This window comes from Sus scrofa, chromosome 1, assembly GCF_054392235.1.
Source record: "Sus scrofa isolate SSC_HxYL_T2T_F1_AM1 chromosome 1, Sscrofa_HxYL_maternal_Yorkshire_Landrace_v2.0, whole genome shotgun sequence".
Lineage (NCBI taxonomy): Eukaryota > Metazoa > Chordata > Mammalia > Artiodactyla > Suidae > Sus > Sus scrofa.
Genome location: NC_139383.1, coordinates 32023534 through 32048936, shown reverse-complemented (window position 1 = coordinate 32048936; position 25403 = coordinate 32023534). Strand labels below are relative to the sequence as shown.

General features: G+C 40.7%; 1 protein-coding gene across 4 annotated transcripts; it reads left to right on the top strand.

The window, feature by feature from the left end:
- Positions 1-1998: 1998 nt before the first annotated feature.
- On the top strand, positions 1999-24979 carry ARG1 (arginase 1). Of its 4 annotated transcripts, none has more exons than XM_005659190.3 (9): positions 1999-2055; positions 10776-10978; positions 15000-15072; positions 18762-18936; positions 20899-21058; positions 22744-22838; positions 23185-23289; positions 23508-23644; positions 23861-24979. In XM_005659190.3, the coding sequence occupies exons 2-9, from the start codon at positions 10922-10924 to the stop codon at positions 24025-24027; spliced, it is 969 nt and encodes a 322-aa protein (XP_005659247.1). In that variant the 5' UTR covers positions 1999-2055; positions 10776-10921; the 3' UTR covers positions 24028-24979. The 4 variants fall into 4 exon arrangements, with proteins under 4 accessions (XP_005659247.1, XP_020938398.1, XP_084865841.1 ...); XM_021082739.2 differs by having other exon boundaries at positions 10773-10978; XM_085009715.1 differs by having other exon boundaries at positions 10729-10978.
- Positions 24980-25403: the final 424 nt, after the last annotated feature.

Sequence of the window (25403 nt, the reverse complement as noted above, 5' to 3'; positions counted from 1 at the left end):
AAAGAAGCCTGGGTCAGACCCACCTGATAATCTTGGAGAGCCTCTTAAAGAGGTGGCGGGGCAGGGGGCGGGGGGGTGGGGGCGCAACTGGAGCTCACCCCGGGGCCATAGACCCTGGTGACAACCATTTGGGGAGCTTGTTCTACCATGTGGACACTTGGGCTGGTAAGCACCAGTTTGGAATCCTCCTTCTAGCTTGTTAGTACAGAGACCAAGCCTAGACCTTTCAGGGTGCTTCAGGCCAAACGACAGCTGGAGGGAGACACAATCTAACCTGTAGGCAAGCCTACTGCCTTAAGACCCACAGCTGCCCTGGAACCTGGCCCCGTCCACCAGAGGGCCCAGTATGTGGCCCCACACCGCCATGATGGCTGTCAACCAAATGGACTGGGGGCCAGCTCTGCCCGCCAGACCACCCACAGTAGCCAGCTCACCACAGCAGAAGGACCCTGCAACCCAAATAGGAGGCACCGCTAGAGTATATAGCTCTGGTAACCAGAGAGGACTGTGCTACTAGGATGCACAGGGCACCTCCTACAAAAGGCTACTTCCACCAGGCCGGGAAACATAACCTACCTACCAGATGTATGGAAATAAAAACAGCAAATTAGGCAAAGTGAGGCAACAGAGGAATATGTCCAAAACAAAGGAACAGATTGAAACCCTCAGAAGAACAAAGAGAAGTGGAAATAGGCAATTGACTCAATAGAGAGTTCAAGATAACGATTGTAAAGATGTTCTAAGAACTCGGAAGAAGACTGAAGTTTAAGAGACAACATCAAGCATAGCATTTGCATTAGATGGGGTCCCAGAATGAGGAGAGAGAGAGAAAGCGGAAAATATATATAAAGATTTCATTCAGATTTGACAGAGGCATCAAAAGCTTTACAGACAAGCAAAAGCTAAAAGATGTCAGCACCACCAAGCCAGCATTATAGAAATGTTAAAGGGACGTCTCTAAGCAAAGGAGAAAAGGCCACAATTGAAACATGAAAATTCTGAAGAGAAAAATCTCATTGGTAAAGGCAAATATACAGTAAAGTTAGTACATCAGCCATGTATAAAACTAGTAGGAAAGTTAAAAGATAAAAGCAATAAAATTCACCTACATTTACTATAAGTAGTTAAGCTAAGGGAGACCCAAAACCAAAATGTAAAACATGTTGCAAACTTAGTGGGAGAAGAAGTAAAAATGCAGGGTTGTTAAAATGTGTTTGAACTTAAAAGATAAGTATATATATATATATATATATAGAGAGAGAGAGCAATCGAGCAAGAGAGAGACAGCTGTGTACTAAATGTAGTCGATAACTATGTAGTATGGTGACATATTGTAACTAGACTTACCATGGTGATCATTTTAAAATATACATAAACACCAAATCACTATTTCATGTGATAGTAACTAACATTGTGTCGTAGGTCAATTATACTTCAAAAACAAATAAACTCATAGAAAAAGAGATCGGATTTGTGGTTACCAGGGGTGGGGAAGGTGGGGGAAGGGGGAATTAGATGAAGGCAGTCGCAAGGTACAAACTTCCAGTTATAAGATAAATAAGTACTTCATGTTAAATATAATGAACCCTGCTGTATATTATCTTTGAAAATTGTTAAGAGAGTAGATCTTCGGAGTTTTTGTTGTTCTCTTTCTTTAATTCGTATCTGTGTGAGATGAAGGATGTACACTAAATTACTCTGATCATCATTTCATGATATTTGCAAGTCAAATCGTTGTGCTGTACACCTTAACCACATATAGTGCTGTATGTCAATTAGATCTCAATCAAACTAGAAAAAAACAATAGCAGACTGGGACCAACTAGCTCAGAAGCTTGCCAGCCCCAAATTCAAATGTTAACGCATCTAGTTGTCTTAAGCATAGCCCAAATAAGCAGACTTTTAGCCATTTAGAGTTGCCTGCCTGTACCCAACATCTGCTAGTCATAGATAAGATAAACCCTGCAGTCATATAAGTGCCAAGCTGCTGCCACCCTTGGAAGCTTTCTGACCCGAGACATCCTGCTAGACTGCTGAGCAACATGACATAAACCTGTAAGTCCCTTCTTTTCCGGGAACTTCCTCGCCCTTCTCTCCTTCTGGATGTCCCTCCTCCCCCAAACAGTCTTTGGATTGTCTGGTTCTGTGAGGGACTATTTTCATGTGGATGGATGGTTATAGGAATAGGTGTGTATGTGTGTGTATATTTCCCAGCTTTATCTGCTGAAAGACCACAGAGGAAATGAATTCCCAGGACCAATGGGCACTCCTAGAACCCAGATCTTGGTTTCCATATACCACCCTCAGATAAAAGGAACTGGGTCTCCTTGGACCAAAGGCTGGGCCCAGAGCTGTCACTGGCAAAGCATAAGATGAGCTTGGAATCTATTGCGATGCCAGCAAGTAAGGAAGTGCTCAACGGGGGGGGAGGAGGGGGGTTGTCATCAAACCGAGATGCAGAAGTCACCTTGAAACTTTGGACAAATCTAGAGTAATCTGAGAACAAAATAATAAATGATAATAGCATAGGTCAGAAAGCTAAAAAATGCTATAGACTAAGTGGCTAAAACAACAAAAATTTCTTACAGTTCTAAAGTTTAAGATCAAGGTGCCAATAAAGTTTCTTTCCTGTGGTTTTTAGGCACCCACAATCTCTATGTGCTCACATGACTGCTTATTTTTGTGCCCCTGGAGAGAGAGGGAGCAAGATTTTGGTGTGCCTTCTTATAATGGCAATAATCCCATTATGAGGGCCCTATCCTCATGACCTCATCTAACCATAATTTCCTCCCAAAGACTCCTATTTTCAAGTATCATTGCATTGGGTGAGGGGTTCAACATATCAGTTGGGGCTGGGGGATGCAAACATTTGCAACAGATAATAATGGATCACAACCTTAGAGTAGAATGAGAATCCATGAGTACATGGCGATGTAAATAATTGAATAAAAAAATAAATGGAGAGGAAATAAAAAAATTTTCCTTAGAGTAGAATTCCAACTAATGTAAAAAATAGAGGAAATAAATGATCACAATTTAGCAAATATCAGGTCAAGAATCATCAATGAGGGCATTCCATTTATGGCTTAGTGGTTAACAAATCCGAGAACCTGAGTAGGATTCATGAGGATGTGGGTTTGATGCCTGGCCTCGCTCAGTGAGTTAAGGATCCAGTGTTGCAGTGAGCTATGGCGTAGATCGTAGACTTGGCTGGGATCCTGTGTTGCTGTAGCTGTGGTGTAGGCCAGTGGCTATAGCTCTGAATCAACCGCTAACCTGGGAACTTTCATATGCCATGGGTTTGGCCCTAAAAAAGAAAAAAAAAAACCAAAAACAGTCATCAATGAATGCTAAACTTTGTGTTTTGAAGTATGATGAGAAATAGGATAATTATGTAAACTTGATTAACCCCACAAGCTATTTATGAATTACAAACAAAAAAAAATAGTAACTTTACAGTGGAGAAAGCTGGCAAATCCTACTTTGACAAAATGTTCGAAGTTAACCTCAACAAGGAGTTCCTCTTGTGGCTCACTGGTAACAAACCTGACTAGTATCCATGAGGATGTGGGTTCAATCCTGGCCTCACTCAGTGGGTTAAGGATCCAGCGTTGTCGTGAGCTGTGGTGTTGGTTGCAGATGCGTCTTGGATCTTGCGTTGCTGTGGCTGTGGTGTAGGCTGGCAGCTGTAGCTTCGATTTGATCTCCAGCCTGGGAACTTCCATATGCTGCACATGTGGCCCTAAAAAGCAAAAAACAAACAAACAAACAAAAAGTTAACCTCAACAGTAATGGGACGAATCAACATTACTCACTTTTCTAATGTGGTACACTGAGAGTACGCAATAAGAATATTTTCGTGGTATTCTTGCAAAAATGTGAAACGAATTTAATCAGAGACTGAAGTCTGAAGTTGGTGAAACACAAAGAAAAACTGAGGAAATTGATTATAAAAGACTAAGCGATCAGGTCAAGTTCATGCCATCTGTGATCCTGGGTATATCCTGAGTGAAGGGTTGTGTCTATTACACCTTTGATTCCACAAAACAAAGGAGCAGAGAAGCAAGTACTAGATAAACTAGTTTTTAGAAATACTTACTGTACTTAGTAATACTTAAGGATTGATTACTCACCACAGAATCTAGGTGGGTAGGGTCCTCTGGCTGCATCAGCCTCCCTCTCTTTAACAGAACTATGTGTTTTGAACAACCCATAGAGAAGGTGGGGTGCTTATACATGTCAGAGGAGCTCTGTCCTTCACCAGAGAATTTCTAGCACGGAGGCTGAAAAAACTGAGTGGTTGCCTTGAGCGTGCTAGACTCTGCCAAAGAAGGATGTTTCATAATCTCAGAGGTGATTCTGACTCATTCGTTCTTGACTCTAGAGAGCCAGAGAGCTCCCCCTTCTTGCTGAGCTGTCCTCAGTACACAATTTCAGAGTGTCTACCCAAAGAGTGGGTATCTTGTTGACATCCCTTTGGGAAAATGTCACTGGAAGATCATAAATTAAACTTCCTACTGTATTTTTCCCATAGCACTCACAAAAATTCACCTGTAAGCTTTCAGTTTCCAAGAAGAGTAATCTAGATTATTGAGACCAACTCCATTGATGAAAATAACTAAAACTAATGGCACAACTCACTTAAAAGCAGTGATAAGCTAACATGATAGTAAAGAATGGTGAGGTTAAAATTAAGAATAAAGGAGTTCCCATTGTGGCTCAGTGGGTTAAGAACCCAACTAGTACCCATGAGGATGTGGGTTCTATCCCTAGCCTCACGCGATGTGTTAAGGATCCGGTGTTGCCACAAGCTGTGGATCTGGCATTGCTGTGGCTGTGGTGTAGGCCAGCAGCTGCAGCTCTGATTTGACCCCTAGCCTGGGAACTTCCATATGCTGCACTTGTGGCCCTAAAAAGGAAATAAATAAATAATAAAATTAAATTAAAAAGGAAAATAGGAGTCTTGAGGAGTAAGCTAGAACAGAAGCTGCTTTTGCTCTGGGGCATTTGAAAACAACTAGATAAAAATCCACATTCCTCCAGAAATGCTTCATTGGAAATTAGATAAGTTAGTCTCCAGAGCATGAGCTATTTTTTTTTTTTAATCCTGCCATCTCTTAAATTAACCCCCCCCCCGCCCCAATTCCTTTAAGACTTATAAGAGGGGAGTTCCCGTCGTGGCGCAGTGGTTAACGAATCCGACTAGGAACCATGAGGTTGCGGGTTCGGTCCCTGCCCTTGTTCAGTGGGTTAACGATCCAGCGTTGCCATGAGCTGTGGTGTAGGTTGCAGATGCGGCTTGGATCCCGCGTTGCTGTGGCTCTGGCGTAGGCTGGTGGCCACAGCTCCGATTCAGCCCCTAGCCTGGGAACCTCCATATGCCGCGGGAGCGGCCCAAGAAATAGCAACAACAACAACAACAACAAAAAGACAAAAAAGACAAAAAAAAAAAAAAAAAAAAAGACTTATAAGAAATCCAGGGCCAATATCCAGGGCCAATTAACATACGAACACACTAAAACTCCTCAGCAAAAAATAAAATTTAGCTTTTCATTTCAGTTTAATTTTCCAAAGAAGTTAGACTTTGAGGGTACCCATCGTTTAGTGGAACAAATCAAAAGAAAGAAAGCGCTGAAACATAAGACATAATGATTTGATTCTCCTGGTCTGGGTAGAGACTATGATGAACTTTCAATTTTTTCAGAGTATAGGGTTTACTAGTCATCAGGTTTCATTTCTGAAAGCTTCTCAAAATCCCTTTAATCTTTTAAAAGCTAAAACTTAACTGTCTCATTTATGAAAAGGAAGGGGTCTTGCAGATGAAGAGAAGCAACATCCGATCGTGGGCAAGCATTAGCAGGGTCCAAGAAATGCAGACCCCATTCTCAGCTCTAGACTCAGTGTTGTGAGTGGAACAAACGGCTCTACCTCAAGAGCACAGTTATTTCATATGCTTGTCACCCTACATTCTCAGCCGCATTTACCTTGGCGTAATCTAAGTCCCAGTACTAGGCAAACACAGTAGTTCTCTGGCTCCAATCTTTGCCCGCCAGTGCAGGACGGTAAGTGTCCATACTATTTTTAGGGTACTTTGAAATGACCCATACGCACTCATGAACCTAGTGATTTTGTTTCCTGAGATTCATACCTTCATTCCTTCTCTCCTAGATTCTATCTGGGAGTCTGTAGCTGCAGCCACCAAAATAAAACTTAAATATCTTCCCCAAGTTGGCTACGGTTCAAGGTCCCCCTGGGAACTGAGTGATTGCTCTGGAGACTCCGGGACCCCAAAGTGGGTTGCCCTGAGCTCCTGTGCTCATAGAGTCATCAGTGACATTGCTCTTCCACACGTTGTTTCCTATAGCCTGCACACTCTCAGGAGTGCTGCCTCAAGTTGGGCTGGGTTATGGGAGAACCGCAAAGGAAGAGGAGGAAGTTACACAACACACAGCCATGAAGCAACGTAAGCCAGACACTCAAAAGGAACCTTCTCCCTTGGCCGCCCACTGTGCCTAGACATCTCGTGTGCCTCAGAGGGTTAGAAGTTCCTTCCTAGAGACATGACTAGGTAATGTAGCAGGGATCATCAGTTTGAATATTTGTATAAACTCAGTGTTTCAGGAGCAAGCCCAAGCTTCCTCTGTTGGGTTTAAAGAGTTTGAGCAATGTGCCAGACAAAATGTTCCCTGAAATCACTCCATGAGTGATTTAGTCCTTTGGATTTTGTGCACCTTCTAGTTCTCTATAAAAGTGTTAAGAATCTTGGCCTACATCAGAAGAGAGTCTTGTTTGTTAGTTGGCTGCTGAAAAAAGAATGCATAAATGGGCCACAGTTTGAAGGCTTAGAAAAAGAAAGGGGTAGATAGTAAGCACTAGATTTTTGTTTGTTTCTTTCTTTCATCATATTTATTCACTCTTTCTTTATTTTTGAAAAAATATTAATAGAGGACTTGTAGGGTTTGCACTATGTTTCCCAAAGATACGGTGAAGTCTCCTTATCTCCAGTCCCTCAGAATATGGCCATATTTGGAGATAGGTTCATTGCCTATATGTAAAATTGAGGTCATACTGCAGTAGGGTAGGACTAATCTAATATAACCCGTGCCCTTGTAAGAACATGACCTTGTGAAAACACAGAGACATAGGGAGAATACCGTATGACGATGGAGGATTAGAGGGCTGCATCTACAAGTGAAGGGAGCCAAAGATCACCAGAAAACTGCCAGAAACTAGGAAGAGACAAGGAAGGATTCTCCTATTGGTTTCAAAAGAGCATGTCTCTGCCACATTTTGATTTCAGACTGCTAGCCTCCAGAATTATCAGGTAATATATTTCTGCTGTTTTAAGGCATCCGGCTTGTGGTATTTCTGTTTTGGTATCTCTAGGAAACTAATACAAAAGCCTATATGCCAATTCTCATTCTACTGGCTTTGGATCAAAGTCAAATAAAATGTGATTCCATCTTCAGAGAAATGCTAGATAGGATTTCAGAGAGAGAGGAGATAATGGTTAGGAGATATGTTATATTAAAAGAAGGGCTTTAATGTGTGTGTGTGTGTATTTATTTATATATACTCTTAAGATAAATGAAAAGATAGAGTTGGAAAAAAATGGAGCTCAGATAAGATGATGTAGGTAAGATGCTTTCTGTCTTCTTTTAGAAGTTCTGAGATGACAGCTTTGGAGCCTGATAAGAAGGTTTATGCTTACAACAAAAAAGAAGCAGTGATCACTAGAAGTCAGCATGGATTTCCCAAGAACAGGGTGTGTCAGGGCCAACTCATCTCATTTGCCAAGAAAGTCAGACTAGTGGATGACAAACTATAGCAAGAATTTATTGGCACATCTGGTAGTTTCCCTTATGACATCCTAATGGACAAGACGGAGTAGTGGAGTTGGGAATTGGGAGAACAGCTGTAGCTACAGATTGATGATTAATTAATGGACCTATGGCAGTCTGGGCTGAGGTTTCCAGTGGAATGCCAAGGAGCTCTTACATAGGTGCTGCCCTGTTCATCAAAGTCAAGCATTACCATACTTGACTTTGATGGGCCAGAAACTCCAGCTCCGCCTGCATGCGTGCACTTTGCTTTGAATGGAAACATGTGCTTAAGGAGGGCATAGGGAAAGCTAGAAGGTGTTTTGAAGGGAATGGCCAAGTTGATGACCTGAAAGAGAGTAGCAATCATCTACTATAAAACACTAGTGAAGTATCTGAGGATATTCTAGCTAAACAACAGAGGACCCAAGAAAGAGAAGAAGCCAAGGGATAGTGTGTTTTACCTGGACTGAAGCATTATGATCCTTGGGTCAAATAACAGGAAGATAATCTCAGTTTACTATAGGAGGAACTTTCAGATGTTAGAGGGAAAAATAATATACCCACGATCAAATTTGAAAGGCCACAAATCTCTATGGACTAACATAAATTTAGTAAAAATTCTAGCAGGATTTTTTTTTAAGGAATGTGACTTATTCTGAATACATAGAAGAATAGAGGCCCATAAATAGCTAAATTAGTTTTGAAAAAGAAATGCAAAAACATTACTCTTGACCAAAGAATCATAAGATATACCATAAAGCCATGATGATAAAACAGTGTGGATGTGGTACAACCATAGGTGAATAAGCCAGTGGATCATAAGAAAGGGTCTAGTGGCAAGCCCATGTGTTGAGGGGAACTTGGTGTATGAGGGAAATCCACCAAATCCATGAGGCAAAATGGATACTTGTCGCAATGGATGTTGTTGAGAAAACTGATGGACTCTACAGGGGAAAATATAGTTGGAAAATGTACACATTATGCAAAAAATGGGTGTAGACCGGTTAAAGAAAGAAATGTGAAAGATGAACTGTGAGTTCCCATTGTGGTACAGTGGAAATGAACCCAACTAGTATCCATGAGGACATGGGTTCGATCCTTGGCCTCGCTCAGTGGGTTAAAGATCTGGTGTTGCCATGACTTATTGCCTAGACTGGCAGCTGTAGCTCTGATTTGACCCCTAGCCTGGGAACTTCCATATGCTCTGTGTGCAGCTCTAAAAAGCAAAAACAAAAACCAAAAAAAGACAAGCTTTAAAGCAAATAGAAGAACTATAGGAACATATATTTGTGATTTTGGAGTCGAATGGACCTGAACAAAACTCCCAAAGCACAGAGCATAAGGAAAAATTATTAAATTGTCTATTGCAAAATGAAAATTTTTGAGTGATCACAAAGTTTTCAGATTACTGACAGATGTGGAAAAGTTATTTGTGATGTGAAACCATAAGAGATTAATACTTAGCTATACAAAATATCACAAGTAAATAACTAGGATATACAACAAATCTGCAGGTAAAAAATAGAAAGTCCGTGGAAAATGGTCCTATTAAAAAGGGACATTATGGAGTTCCCATTGTGGCTCAGGGGTAACGAACCCAACTAGTATCAATGAGGATGCAGGTTCAATCCCTGGCCTCCCTCAGTGGGATAAGGATCCAGCCTTGCCATGAGCTGTGGTGTAGGTCGCAGACGAAGCTTGGATCCCACGTTGCTGTGGCTATGGTGTAAGTGGTGTTGTTCAACCCCTAGCCTGGGAACCTCCGCATGCCACAGGTGTGACCCTAAAAAGACAAAAACAAAACAAAACAAAACAAAAAAAGACCTTATGAGACCTTGGTTTTCTCATTTACACATTCAGTAAATATTTATTGCGTGCCTATCACATATCAGCACTGTCCTAGGCACTGGGGTTGTAGCAGACAACTCTCTGCCCTTGTGAAAGAGTCCACAATGTTCTGTACTACTAATAGGAAAAAAAGAGATTCATTTCTACGAACAAATTTTCCTTTTACATTACTATCATATTTTTTTAAGGTTCAAAGATTTTTTGGGGTGTGTTTCCTCTAAATCCACATTTGCACTAAACAATTTCCCATGGGCATGCTAGTCTGAGAGGCTACCACTTCATCTGTGTTTAGACTGTAAAGCCCAGTGGTTAGGGGATCCAAATGCCTACAACTGAATCATAGCTTTTCTTCTACGTGACATTTGGCAACGTCTCTCACTCCGCTTTGGTTTTTTAATCAGTAAAATACTGCTAATAATGAAACTGGTCATTAAATTCCTCTAAGGATTAAATGAGATAATATGAAACAGAACAGCACTTGGCACACGATTAAAAACTCAGATTTGGCTGTTTTTATATCTATATTTAATTGTGATACTCTGAGTCCCGAAAGTGCTGTTTTCCTGCGCACCAAATTCCAAAATTAGGGTGGTAACACCTCTGGATTATTAATCAGGCAATTAATTTTTCCTTTAAGTAATCATCAGAAAAGGGAGTCATACGCCTTCCCTGAGACTGTACCCTGGTGCTGTATGAGGTGTGTCTTGTGGATTAACCATTAATCCCAGTGTGAAAAGTAAATTCAGAGTTGTGGGGCTAGAAGAGGGCTGAGAGACCATCTCACCAGTCCCAGCCCTTTGGACACAGGAGGAGGCAAAGCCCTGGGGGAGGCAAGTGCTGTGCCCTGAGTTTGCACAGCTAGAACCACGGCATTGCTTCTGTGGTTATGATGAAGTGATTATGATTAGAAAAGATGATTGGGACTAGGAAGTCAAGGTGGTGATGCAGAAAGATTGATGTCACCAGCCAGCTTTGTCAGATGGGTGTGAGCTGGCCACATGGATGATCTCACTTAACGAGGAACTCAGACTCAGAGTCGGACTCATGGTCATTCCAGGTATGAACTTGCTGGGCTTCCACCTGACTGTGTCTTCCGTTCAGTAGGTGGAGCCACTCTTCCTCATTAGAATAAAGTCAACAGATTGAACTCAATTATAAATAGGAAAAAAAATGTGCCCTTGGCCACTGAGTGTTGCTGAGAGGGAAGACTGGCTGGAGGACTCTGGTGTAGCGGTGAGAAATATTGGAGCATGAGTTTCAAGTCACAATCCATCGGGATCATCGGAGCTCCTTTCTCCAAGGGTCAGGTGAGTAAAAAGCTTGGCTTTGAGAAGCCAGAATTTCTTAGAAAATTTAGACTTTCAAAATGAGTAAGGAGTTAATGTCTGGTTAGTTAGGTTCTCTGATGCAACTCTGGCCCGAAATATATAGTTTCAAGTTCTCTTACCATTCTGTGTCATTGTAGAATTATGGTCACAAACCCACTTATTCTTGTGGCTCCTGACCTCAGCAACAGCCAATTTTATTTAAATCCACTGAATTTTTCCTTGTATTTTTAAAGAGAAATGTTTTTATTTGAATGGAAAGGGGCTGTTTCTGCATTGTAGCTCTTCATTTAGATTTCCATGCTCTCCTTGCTTCTGAGGTTCCCATGTATAAGCAGGAGAAAGAATTTGAAGAATACACATTTGTTTATTTATGTAATGATCACCTAAAAAATTTCAGAGATGGGTGGCTTCAGACTTTTAAAAATGTGAAAAACCTAAATATTACTGCTTTCCCAACTTCATGAGTGGCTTATTTTTTCTTGTCTTTAATGAGTCTATAAAAGCGTTAATTTATGGTCTAGGTAGAGTCCTTTGTATACCTCTCTTGGAGGGAGGAAAAAAGAACAACAGTAAAAGGAAATTTGGCCGCATCAAAAGGACTAATGGATTTCTGAAACTCCCAGGTTCCAGAACATGCCAGCAGCACTTAAATAGACAGTCTTTTTCTTCTGCCCAGGCACACTCATTCTGATAAATCCAATGAGATTGCAGACACCTTGCAAGAATCTGTGCTAAAAGGGAGGGTGGGGGTTGCCAGAGAACAAAAACAAAAGCAAACAAGATAAAGTGTGAATTGAATTTTTGTTGTGGTTGTGGTTGTTTTAAATGTTTCTTGGTTTCTCAGAACTTTCTCTTTGCCCATCTGGGCAACTTTTTTGCTTCTCTTAGTTTTGAACTCTTGCTTTGCATCTGGATTTTTTACAGGTCGGAGGTTAGAGACACAAACTGCATTTGGACTGTCAGTTAATACTGCTTCGCTCCCCCCTTTGAAATCTGTCAAAGCTATCTCCCAGAACTTGGGGACATTTTGCTGACGCAGAAGTGTTTCTTTTAATGCTGGGGTTAATTGCAAAATCCACAATGTGCTCCTCTATTCTTGGGACAGGTTTTGACAAAAGATAGCACTGAAATAACTAAAGGAAGGAAGAAAGGGAGAGAGGGAGGAAGGAAAGGGACTGAACATGACTTTATCCAAACATGAGGTCCCTAGACCTCAGCAGAAGGTCTTATGCTAATAACAGCCCCTCTGTGGGATACTATGTTGAAATAGAGCCTGATGCATTTGCTGTTCTCCGTAATTCTCCCCTTCCCCCGGCCTCCTCTAGCTCTTCTTTATTAAAACCTGGCCCCAGGAGAATGAGGCTTATCGTCTCATGATAGTAAGGACAAAGAGAGAGAGATTTGTCTACACTAAGCCATAGCCTAGAGGGGGAACAAATGACCAAACATACGTGTCCGTCCCACCAAAAGGAGGCAAAAATTTGATAAACAGGTAAAGGAAGAAGATTAGAGGTCAGATGACGAGAAGGTTGAGCCCGAGAAAGAATTCCATCTCCTGCCTCATTCTCTTGCAAGGCAGTGGTGGGGGGAGGAGGTGATGTGAAAAAATGAGGTAGGTGTTATGTTTGTTTTACTGTTAACTAAGGCTCCGAGAGGTTTGGTCATCTGCTCAAGGTCACACAGTGTTGACTATGTAATTCCAGACAGCGCTGCTGGATACCAAAGCCTCTGCTCTGACATTGGTGCCTCTTTAGTGCTACAGCAGATCTCAGAGTGGTGGTCAGTTAGGGATGGGAGTCCTGCTTCAAAGTCAGCTGAGGTGACAAACCAATCTTTGTTGAGAAGCCATTTGAATCAGACAAAACAAACAACAGCAACAACAAAATCATAGAAAGTGTCACTCTGGGAAATTGAACAACTGTGTTATTGTAAATATACAGCCACCCTCCATATCTGTGCGTTCCACATTCACGAGTTCAGAAGCCACCAAAACGGAGTGCTGACTTTACAAGTCATTTTATGTAAGGGGCTTCAGCATCTGCCAGCGAGGGCAGGTGGCAGAGGAGGTATGTTGTCTAGGAACTAATCCTCTACAGATACTGAGGGATGACTTTAGTATCAACTAGGGGGTGTATAAAATCTGTTATTTTTTTCTAAATAATTCTTAAAGTTCAGAATTTTTTTTCAATTTATTGAAATGCAGTTGGTTTACAATGTTGTATTAGTTTCAGGTATACAGCAAAATGATTATCTTACATATATGTGAATGTATGCATATATGTGTGTGTATGGTTTTTTAGATTATTTTCCATTATGTTCTACATTTAGAATGGATAAGCAATGAGGGAACTATATCCAGTCTCTTGGGATAGACCATGATGGAAGATGATGCAAGAAAGGGAATGTATATATATGTATGACTGGGTCACTTTGCCATACAACAGAAATTGGCACAACATTCTAAATCAACTATACTTTAATTTAAAAAGAAAGAGATTGTGTAGTTAATAAGTCAGCTGTAAAGAAGGAGAAATAGTATCTGCTTGATGAAGAGGTGAGGAGTGGAGGGAAAGAGTAAAATGTGCCCGGCTGAGTGGCTGGGGTCCCTTTGCCACCAGGGACAGAAAATTGACAGGGAGGCTTTGCCCAGCAGCCAGGGCAAGTCATCTGATAATTTGAGTTGGGAGAAAATACCGGCTTAGTTTGGTGATGCAGCGCAATCCTGGGGATAGACACACCTGTTTTTGGCACATCTTCCCACCTGACAACACACAATCACTTTCCGTATTGAAAAGTCTTGCTGGAAATTAGAATCAGAGAGATGCAGAAGAAAACTACTTCTTTAGATGGCTCATCTGCCAGGAGGATGGAGATGATTTACTCTAAGGAAGAAGTCTGTTAGCTTCCCTGGCATAAAAACAACAGGGGTAGGAGTTCCCGTGGCGGCTCAGTGGTAATGAACCCAGCTAGCATCCATGAGGACTCAGGTTCAATTTCTGGGCTCGTTCAGTGGGTTAAGGATCCACATTGCCATGAGATGTGGTATAGGTCACAGATGCAGCTCAGATCTGGTGTTGCTGTGGCTGTGGTACAAGCCGGCGGCTACAGCTCTGATGCAACCCCTGGCCTGGGAACTTCCATATGCAGCAGGTACAGCCCTAAAAAGACAAAAACAAAATAAAAAACAGCAAAGGTAGAACTGTGCCAAATGTGCTTAAAACAGGTCACAACCTGAAATACTGGGTTGGTCTTTGGTTTTAGCACCCAGGTGATAATTCTCCCTGCTGCCTGCTTTCTCCACAAGAACCCTACCTTACTACGTAAGGACCAGCACGTAGGTCTCCTTCATGCCATGCTCCTTCTTACCCTTATGCTTTTACTCAAGTTGTTCTTCCTGTTTCCAAAATTTCTCCATCACCCTATTTTCCTGAACAGCTACTCATGTTGCAGGACTCAGCAGAAATGACATCCACTCTGTGTAGCCTTCCCTGACTCACTCTGCCCACATCCTGTGTTTATAGTTATGACATCTTGTGTCTGCATTGAAGCAATTGGGATTAAATATCCAAATTTCCTTTCAGCTTGTGAGTTATTCAAAGACAACACCATCTCCTTTTAATCCTTGTCGCTCCGTCTGTCAGTGTGCTTTTATACAAAATACATGTTCACTGGGTGGCTGACATGGTGTGATGGGAAAGGACATATAAGTTTTGAAATCCAAAGGACTTGGGTGTGAATTAAGGCTCTGCCACTTGTTAACTGTGTGTCTGTAGGAAATTTATATAGCTTTTCTGATTCAAGATCCTCATATTCCACAGACATAGGAATAATTCAGCCTACCTTGCTGTGATGATTAAATGAGATAGCATAAATTCCTGACTCTCTAGGTCCTCAAAAAATGATAGTTATTTTTCAACTGATTAAAGAAATGTGTTCCCATTGTGGGCATCTTATGGTCATAATAATAGTGTCTGAATTACCCTATTTTTCAATTGTTCAGCCACGAGGAGGGGTGGAAGAAGGCCCTACAGCATTGAGAAAGGCTGGTCTGCTTGAGAAACTTAAAGAACAAGGTAATTTTAAAAAATGAACTTTTATTGAAATACAGCTGATGTACAATATTATACGTTACAGGTGTACCATATAGTGATTCACAATTTTTAAAGGCTATACTCCATTTATAGTTATTATAAAATGTTGGCTATGTTCCCTGTGTTGTACAACAGTTCCTTGTAGCTTAATTAATTAATTAATTAATTAATTTTTTTTGTCTTTTAAGGGCCACACCCACAGCATATGGAGGTTCCCAGGCTAGGGGTCTAATTACAGCTGTTGCCACTGGCCTATGCCAGAGCCACAGAAGTGCCAGATCTGAGCTATGTCTGCGACCTACACCACAGTTCATGGCACCCCACTGAGCAAGGCCAGGGATCGAACCTGAAAACCTCATGGTTCCTGGTCGGATTCTTTTCCACTGCACCATGATGGGAACTCCCTTGTGGCTTATTTTACACCTAATAGTTTGTGCCTCCTAATGCCCTCCCCTCCCCACCCCCCCGCACTGGTAACCACTTGTTTGAACAAGGTAATTTTTTTTTTTTTTCTTTTCAGGACCTTACCTACAGCATATGGAAGTTCCCAGGCTAGGGGTCAAATCATAACTGCAACTGCCATCCTGCACCACAGCCACAGTGATGTAGGATCCTAAACTTGTCCGCAACCTACACCACAGCTCACAGTGACGCTGGATCCTTAACCCACTGAGCAAGGCCAGGGATTGAACCCATCTCCTCATGGATACCAGTCAGTTTCGTTACCCCTGAGCCACAGTGGGAATCCCCTGAACAAGGTAATTAAGTTGAGAGATGATCAGCCTGATCTCCTTCCCGTTCTGAAGAAAAGAGCAGATTTCTGCTAAAAGAAGGTGTGTCTAGAGTGATATTTATACCACAGAACTGCAGAAGGCTATAACCTTTAAAGTACATCCTATTAAAAAAAAAAAAGCAGTGGAGATCCCGTCGTGGTGCAGTGGTTAACGAATCCGACTAGGAACCATGGGGTTGCGGGTTTGGCCGCTGCCCTTGCTCAGTGGGTTGAGGATCCAGTGTTGCCGTGAGCTGTGGTGTAGGTTGCAGACAAGGTTAGGATCCTACATTGCTGTGGCTCTGGTGTGGGCTGGCCGCTACAGCTCCGATTCGACCCCTAGCCTGGGAATCTCCATGTGCCACGAGAGCGGCCCTAGAAAAGGCAAAAAAACAAAAACAAAATGAACAAACTAAAAGCAGCAACAGGGAGAATGCTCAGTAAATACTGTTGGATGAATACCCCCACTTAGATATTCTGTCTTTACAGCAAGACTATTGTATATGAGAATCTGTGTGTACAAAAACTAGTTGTGGGGGTGGGTGGGTGGTAGAGGAGTCAGGGGATTGAAAATGAAAAGCTAGGGGCAGCAGAAAGTACACTACTAGCAAGAGGACCCTTATTTGTAAAAGGAAATAAAATAAAACACTAATATAATGATAATAATATCTAGTGTTTGCTTAGTGTGTATACGTGTATGTGTACACACACACATATATATACATGAGCATGCAAATAAAAAATGATGTAGTTTTAAAAGTATGGGCTAAGTAAACTTCATCTTTTTATATAAAACCCTGATAAAGTGTTGGTGAGGATACGGAGCAACTGGAACCCTCATGTATTTCTGGTGGGAATGTGTAATGATACAGCCACTTTGGAAAACAGTTTGTAGGTTTCTTAAATAAATATATGTTTACCTTTTAACCCAGCAAATCTCCTTGATATTTACCCCAGAGAAGTGAAAACATATACTACAAATACCTCTCCTTGAATATTTGTAGCAGAATTATTTATAGAAGCCAAGAAATGGAAGCAACGAAATGCCCATCAACCAATGTGGTACATCCCTTACTGGGGGCTGGTACTCACCACTAAAAAGGAACAGACAATGGACACCAGGCAAGAATGTGGATGACTCTCAAAGATATCACACTGAGAGAAAGCGGCCAAACACAGCAGAGGCCAAAGACAAACTATGACTAATATTCTAGCAAAGACAAAAACATAGCAAGAGAAAGCAGATCTGCAGTTGCCTGGGAATGGGGACTGGGGTTGACTCTAAAGAGACACGAGTGGATTTTTGAGGGGTAATGAAAATGTTCTAAATCTTGATTATTGGTGGTGGTTGTAGGACTGTGGATGTTTCTAAGTCTGATTCACACTTAAAATGAGTGAATTTTACTGAATAATCATTATATCTCATAAAGCTAAAAAAAAAAAAAAAAAAAGACTCCAAGAGAGAGCATAAGGCTTAGGTAAATGGACTAGACTAATCTTCCAGCTAACAAGCATAATTTGGTCATATTTTTATCAGGTTGAATCTCTTGAAGTTGTTACTGAACTATGGATACACACAGACATGTGATAAACTCAATGTACAATGACTAGTTGATGCAGAGCATGGTATTGATCCCATAACAGTTTTCCATGAAGCTCTGTACCTTGAAGGCTAAGCAGGACCATTTAGGAAGTGTACCCGGGTCCTTAGAAACTTCGGGTTACTTGCACTTTCTCCTTATTAAAAAAAGCTTGGGGGTTCCCGTCATGGCTCAGTGGTTAACGAACCCAACTAGGATCCATGAGGAGGCGGATTTGATCCCTGGCCTCTCTCAGTGGGTTAAGGATTCGGTGTTGCCGTGAGCTGTGCTGTAGGTCACAGACATGGCTCGGATCCAGCGTTGCTGTGGCTGTGGTGTAGGCCAGCGGCTACAGCTCTGATTCTACCCCTAGCCTGGGAACTTCTATACACCATGAATGCAGCCCTAAAAATAAAAAAATTTTAAAAAAGCATAGTAATAGAGCCTTTATTTCTTGACCTCATGGAAGTATTAGCTCATTGCTAAGCATGTGTTTTTTATTAAAAAATTACCTTATTATAGTTGATTTGCCATGTTGTGTTAATTTCTGCTATACAACCAAATGATCCAGTTTATATATATATGTGTGTGTGTGTATACATATATATATATATATATATATATATACACACATTCTTTTTCATATTCTTTTCCATTATTGTTGCCACAGGATTTTGAATATTATTCCCTGCGCTATACAGTAGGACCTTGTCTATCCATTCTCTGTATAATAGGTTGCATCTGCTAATTCCAAGCTCCCAATTCATTCCTCCCCACCTCACCTCCAATATATTTTTATTTAATTCAGACAATACCCCTGTGAGGCAGATACAATGGACAGAGCAAGGAGCTGAGCTCCTTCAGGTGGTGACAGATTGGATTGAAACTAAGGACTGTTAATATAGTGTAAGAAAATTTAGAAAATATTGGTGTATTTTCTTCTGGGCATTCATATATATGTATTTTTTTCTTTTTAAATGATTTCTTTATCATATATACAAGACATGCTTATTTTAGACAAGTAGACAGCACATAAACAGATCAAGTGTAATGCCACCCATTACACTTTCATGTCTAGCCAAACTGGCTCAATTCTAGAAGTATGTACAGAGAAGCCAGTATACAGCAGGCACCAGTGTGCAGCAAAGGTGGCTGGTGAAGTCAGGCAACAGTGGTCGTGGCTTTGCCCTTGATGAGCTTTCATAGCCATTCCAGACATTTTGCGTGTATGTGTACCAATTTACCTCTTCAGTAAGATTGGAATCATTCTGTTTTATAATGTTTACTTCATAACCTGAAACTTATAATTTTCATTACAGAGTGTGATGTGAAAGATTACGGGGACCTGTGCTTTGCTGATGTCCCTAATGACACTCCCTTTCAAATAGTGAAGAATCCAAGGTCTGTGGGAAAAGCAAATCAACAGCTGGCTGATGTGGTGGCAGAAATCAAGAAGAACGGAAGGACCAGCCTTGTACTGGGCGGAGACCACAGGTCTCATTTAATGATTATCTCTGTGGGAGTCTGGCACAAATACCGTAAAGGAAGTATAACCAAAACCAAGAGAAGAGCGAAAATAAGGGAGAGCACTGATCCATATTTTATACCAAATTTTCTGCACTTTTTCTTTTAATTTTACTGGTTATTGCTTTGTTTGGAAACATAGATTTAGGTTCTATTTGAAGTCTGGCATTATCTTTTTCTACCTCAGCAGAAAATACATGGGCTTATATTTCTAAGTAGATGAGCACTGAGGAAATTTATCATCAGCGTATTGTATTTGATTACTGATAACAGAAACAACGGATTTAGCTCAACAATTAAAACATGTGTTTCCCATTATTAAAGTCATAACTATAAAAATTTGAGGGATTCCCACTGTGGTACAGTGGGTTAAGAGTCTGACTGCAGCAGCTCCGCTTGCTGTGGAGGTGCGGGTTTGATCCCCAGATCTGCCATTATCGCAGCCGTGACTCAGATTCAGCCCCTGGCTGGGGGAACTTCCATATGCCATGGGTGTGGGCATAAAATAAAAAAAACTTTTTTTGGAAATACACACACATATATAACAGAAAAAAAAAAAACCCCCCAAAAAAACCACTGGCCATTGTTCTCTAACAACAATTTCCACTGGAATTTTGAAAATCCGGCCCATTTCCTTCCTGTCATGAGTTTTTCCTTTGACATGATTTTGTTTAACAATTGTGTATGTTACCTTGTTTTGTTAATCTATACTACACATTTGTTAATCTATACACACACACACACATATATATGGGTAATTTTTTTTACTGTTATTTGATTTTTCATCAGAGTATTATATCACCTATCCATATTGTCAGATATTCAGGTTATTTTCAGATTTGCACCATTAAAAATAATGTGGCAAAGATAATCTTTGCACACAAGCCTTTCCATGTTTACTCTCAAGGTCTCAGGATATGGTATCCGAAGAAGTGTAATTAGATCAAAAAGTACAAACATTAGAATGGCTCTTTTCTTCTCTAAAGCCAAAGTGTTACCAGGGCTTCTGAGACAAAACTGCCATTGGGAGCTCACTTTCTTTTGTAAGTAGAAAATTTGAAAGTGGAAATTTGTTAAGTGTGGCCAAAAGAAAAGAAATCTGAAGGGAAAGACAAACATCAAGCTGAATCATCAATAACTGAGCATTAGGAAACCACTGCTTTCACTTTGAGAATCTCAAAGTTAAAGGTTCTCCGGATGATCCCTGAGCATTTGCAAGTGGGAGAAGGCAAACATTGTATGGCTAATCCTGATCTCTTAGCTTTTGCGTAGATATTACTTAGCTTTTCCATTCCGGCAAGTTTTCCAAAGTTTGGAGCGTTTGAGATAAACTTTGAGAGTTCTGGAACCGGCAGAGTGGGTCTTTCAATATGCAGGAGGAGAGTAGAAAGTTTCAGCAGAGGCTTTGAACATTGAATAGAGTGAGTGAGCTCCAGGATATGCCGGGACTTTTGAGTGATGGGCTCCTATGGTAAAATCATTGTTTTTTCAGAAAAATGGAAGGCTTCCATCATAATTCACTTGGGAGAATTTAGTGTTTGCCAAGAGAGATGAGAGTACAGAAAAAGAGCCTGATTTAACCCTGAGAATTGAGGAGTGTCTTATGTTAAAATGAGTTGTTGTGTGGCTAGTGTCTTTACATACATAGAATTTTTAGTTAAACTATAATTTGCAACTTTATTAGCAGGTGATTTTGAAAAAAAATACAAATTTTTAGCATGCCATTGAAGTGATATATATAACATGTTAGTAAATATTAAGTGTAAGCTATACTTTCTCTACTGTTACAATTATTTAACTGGCATCTCCAGCTTCAAATTTCTCGGAAATACTAGCCATTTAAAGGAAAATCAGGCAAGGATATTGTACTAATGATATGATGTATGTCGTGATATTGCAAACCTAATGTTCACACAAACTTCTTCTCTAAAGTATGGCGATTGGCAGCATCTCTGGCCATGCCAGGGTCCACCCAGATCTCTGTGTCATTTGGGTGGATGCTCACACCGACATCAACACTCCACTGACAACCACGACCGGGAACTTACATGGACAGCCTGTGTCTTTTCTCCTGAAGGAACTAAAGGAAAAGGTAAACAGAGGATTGTGCTCAGTTATAAAAGAATGATCATTAGCACACATTCAAGAGGTGGAAGGTAAATAGGAATCCTTTTGCCATCTTATTCTTGATTAACTTCTCAAGCTGGCAGCTGGTAAGCCATGGGCAGGGGGATGGATAAAAGTGGTGAGGTGCTCTTACTTGATAGTTTGCAAACTGACGTCATGTGTATCTTTCCTTTTGGTTCCTAAACTATCCTTTCTCCCCCTTCTTTAGAGGGCTGCACCTGCAGCATATGGAAGTTCCCAGGCTAGAAGTCGAATCGAAGCTGCAGTTGCCAGCCTACACCACAGCCTATGCAGCAGCTCACAGCAACGCCGGATCCTTTAACCCACTGAGTGAGGCCAGGGATCGAACCCTCATCCTCATGGATACCACTGAGCCATAGCTGGAACTCCAGGGAGTAATCCTTTATAAGCAAGTTAGCAGGGGTTCAGAGGTTAACAGACATGCTGAAGGTGTAGCAAGGCAAGGACCAGAACTGGTCTCCTTGGGCCTCTTCTTTTTACTACCTGTCCCACCACCTCTCCTTCTAAGTATCCCCTCCACTCATAGGCTTTTTCAAAAATGGAGTTTTTAAATGTGGATTATTATGGTTTGTTACATAACATCTTTACTATGAGAAGCACATATCTAAATCACAAGTGGAAGAACAACCTCCTTGCTCCCAGGAAACTTCTTTTCTAAAAGATGTAAGATGAAATTCCAGAATAAGGGTTAACATTGTGGTTCATAATTTGCATTGGTATCATAGCAATTGTTATTTTTATTGATACAACCATAGTAAATTGGCCTCTGTGCTGATACTTGGGGATCCAAACTCTTTACATGAAATGTCAGAGGCCACATTTCCTGAAAGGCTGACCAAAGGGATGGGCTTCTGCACTCGCAAAATGTGTAGCTAGCACATGGGATCAGCCAAGCTCGGCTCCAGAACATTTGAAGATAAGGTCAAACCAAAGATTAAAAATTTCCCTCAGCCGGAGTTCCCGTCGTGGCGCAGTGGTTAACGAATCCGACTAGGAACCATGAGGTTGTGGGTTCGGTCCCTGCCCTTGCTCAGTGGGTTAACGATCTGGTGTTGCCGTGAGCTGTGGTGTAGGTTGCAGACGTGGCTCAGGTCCCGAGTTGCTGTGGCCCTGGCTAGGCTGGTAGCTACAGCTTCGATTCGACCCCTAGCCTGGGAAACTCCATTTGCCACCAGAGCGGCCCAAGAAATAGCAAAAAGACAAAAAAAAAAAAAAAAAAAAAAAAATTCCCCTCAGCCATGCTAAGTCATCCTCTGGCTGTAGTTTTTATTGAGAAAGAGGAGAAAAGGAGGAGGCTATGAAAGTAGTGGGAGCACAGATTTCCTGATGGGAGAGTTCTGGGAAAGCAGGGCCCAGTGGAAATGGGATGCAGGGCAGGTAAAAGCTGACAAATGAATGATCCAGGTCAGGTCTGGGCCACACAGCGAGGCTGGGTTAGGCCAGAGCAATCAAGGGTAACACAGAGGTTAAGAAAACATTCCCTTCTTAATTTTGTATTCTATTTTAAGGATTTCCTTGCAATTTATATTCTAAATTAACATACATGCAATCTAACAGTGTCCTTAACTTTCAATATAAGATTTGCTCAAGAGAAGCTTGTATAACCAAATGGAACCATTGCAATTTCAGATTCCCGAGGTCCCAGGACTTTCCTGGGTGACTCCCTGCCTATCTGCCAAAGATATTGTGTATATTGGCCTGAGAGACGTGGACCCTGCAGAACAGTAAGTGTATTCCTTGATGAGATTTACCTTCCAGGTTATCCTTTTTTTTTGCTAGATGTGCTGGTCAAACCAATGAGAAAAGATTACTTTCAGCACCAAGTCTATAAATCTATACCTACATATGTATTTATACACACACACACACACATGTACATACATATATAAGTATATATTCCAGTGATTTTTACCTTACTTGTTATTAACAGTATATTGAAATACATAGTTCACAGAACTTAAATCTTTTTTGTATCTTACCACATTGACCTTTCCTTCAAAAGGAAACAAGAGGGTATAGAGCCAACCTCCTTATACATTGTAGATCATCTTAATATCTCCTCTTTCATAGCTATATTTTGAAAACTCTGGGCATTAAATACTTTTCAATGATTGAAGTGGATAAGCTGGGAATTGGCAAGGTGATGGAAGAAGCATTCAGCTATCTACTAGGAAGGTATGATGCTTTGTGTGTCTGTGTCTGTGTAACATAAACATTATTAAAGGGACTTGCTACTGATACCAGTCAATGTAAGTTATTAACAAAGCCTATAAGTACAATCATGGAACTTCATTGGGTTGTTGACTTTTTATAAAGCAAAGTAAGAACTGTGTTTTTCTACTAAATATTAAACCACTAACTTTAAACTGAATTCCTTTCCCACCTCTTAAAAGAAAGAAAAGGCCAATTCATTTGAGCTTTGATGTGGATGGACTGGATCCATTTTTCACACCGGCCACTGGCACACCAGTCCATGGAGGTCTGTCTTATAGAGAAGGTATCTACATCACGGAAGAAATTTACAAAACAGGTAGGTAAAAATCTGAGTGAATAAGAAGTGTACACCTGGCCAATAATATAGTGATACCTCCCTGATCGGAAAATCAAGCCCCAACCGACACCATGTGATATCACCGTGGTGTAATGACTGTTTGTTACCGCCTCTTTGCATTCCTGGAAAATATGCCAAGTCTGTCTGTACTAAAAATGTCAACGATTTAATGACATTATTTCCATTTTGTTGTAGGGCTACTGTCAGGATTAGATATCATGGAAGTGAATCCATCTCTGGGGAAGACACCAGAAGAAGTAACTCGGACGGTGAACACGGCAGTAGCACTGGTCTTGGCTTGTTTTGGAGTTGCTCGGGAGGGTAACCATAAGCCTATTGATTACCTGAAACCACCTAAGTAAATGGAAACATTACATGAAAATCTCACAGCTGATGACATAATTAGCAAATCTAACAGTTTAGTTAAACTTACAGTTATCTTCCCGATTGGACTTTCAGAAAAATGTTTTGCCCTGGTAAATATGAGTACCATTAGTATAAACTGTATCAATTCCCTCTTGGTGTGAAAATCAAGATATGGAACTGCTAGCTTTTGTGAAATTAAAAAACTTATTATTCCCAATTTGGCAAAGGACTTATCTTTAGAAAGAAATATGCATTAATTCCAAAGAAAAAATTGGTAGCATTAAATATAAACATACACCTCCATCAGCCCCCACACATAGAGTGGGACTCTTGATATCAGGAGATAAAGCTACCCAACCTGGAAAGGACCATAGTTCCACATTCTTCAAAGATGTAATCTCTAGAGACCTCTTTTTTTCTTTATCCCAAGATTCTGTTGTCCCTACAAAGGTTTCTAAACACATGCAAAATACACACACACACATTCTGCTTAAGACTACTATAAATATTTAAAAAGCTGCAGTGAAATCATTATCTCCCAAACACTGTAAGAATTTGTGAAGCTACTTAAACTCTTTGGCTCTGGTTCCTTCACCTGTAACATGGGTAATCACGACACTTGGGCCATCTACAAGCTCATTAATGTTAGATGAGTTTGACTTTTTCTAAACTTCAAACATGATATTGGTTGATATTTTAGGCATGGCTTCTATTCAGATAGCCTTTCGGGAAATAGAGGAAAGACATCAAACTACTTTGTTTCCAAGATATGCTAATTTAGACAGGGATTTGACCTAAAATTATCTGTGGCTTCCAAGTGCCCCCTTTCATTCTTTGCAATGACAGTGTATCTCAATGGTTGAATTCCTAAACATCCTAAAAACTCATCTTGGCTCTGTTATATAGTGAAGAAAATAGACAAATGAGAATAAACTATAATCAAAACAAGGCAAGCAAATTCTTTTCCTTTCCTCCAACTTATATAGAACTCAAAGTGGACTCCATAATGAAGCAGGTTCCATGGAAGAATTTTTTATTGTTATTCTTGTTCTAACAGCTTTATATGTTAAAGAGACTCTACCATCGGATTTTTTTTTTTTTTGCCTGCAACTCATAGTTGACACTATGACTTTGTACTGAAGGATTTTTAGATAAAAGCAATTATGAAGGACCTAACTCTACAGTACATTGTCCAATACAGTAGTCACAGGTGGTTAAACTAATTAAAGTTTAGGAAATAAGAAATTCAGTTCCACATTTCAAATGCTCAACAGGCACATGTAGGTACAAACTACTACCGTGGACATCACATAGACTGTTTCCACCACTGCAGAAAGTCCTAGTGAACAGAGCCACTCTAAAGTTACCAGTT

Bases quoted from the DNA above. Each gene is read 5' to 3' on its own strand.
- ARG1 (XM_005659190.3), top strand. From the start codon at position 10,922: ATGAGTTTCAAGTCACAATCCATCGGGATCATCGGAGCTCCTTTCTCC. The intron at 22,839-23,184 runs GTAAGTGTATTC...CCTCTTTCATAG, and splicing joins GACGTGGACCCTGCAGAACA to CTATATTTTGAAAACTCTGG. The intron at 23,290-23,507 runs GTATGATGCTTT...ACCTCTTAAAAG, and splicing joins TTCAGCTATCTACTAGGAAG to AAAGAAAAGGCCAATTCATT.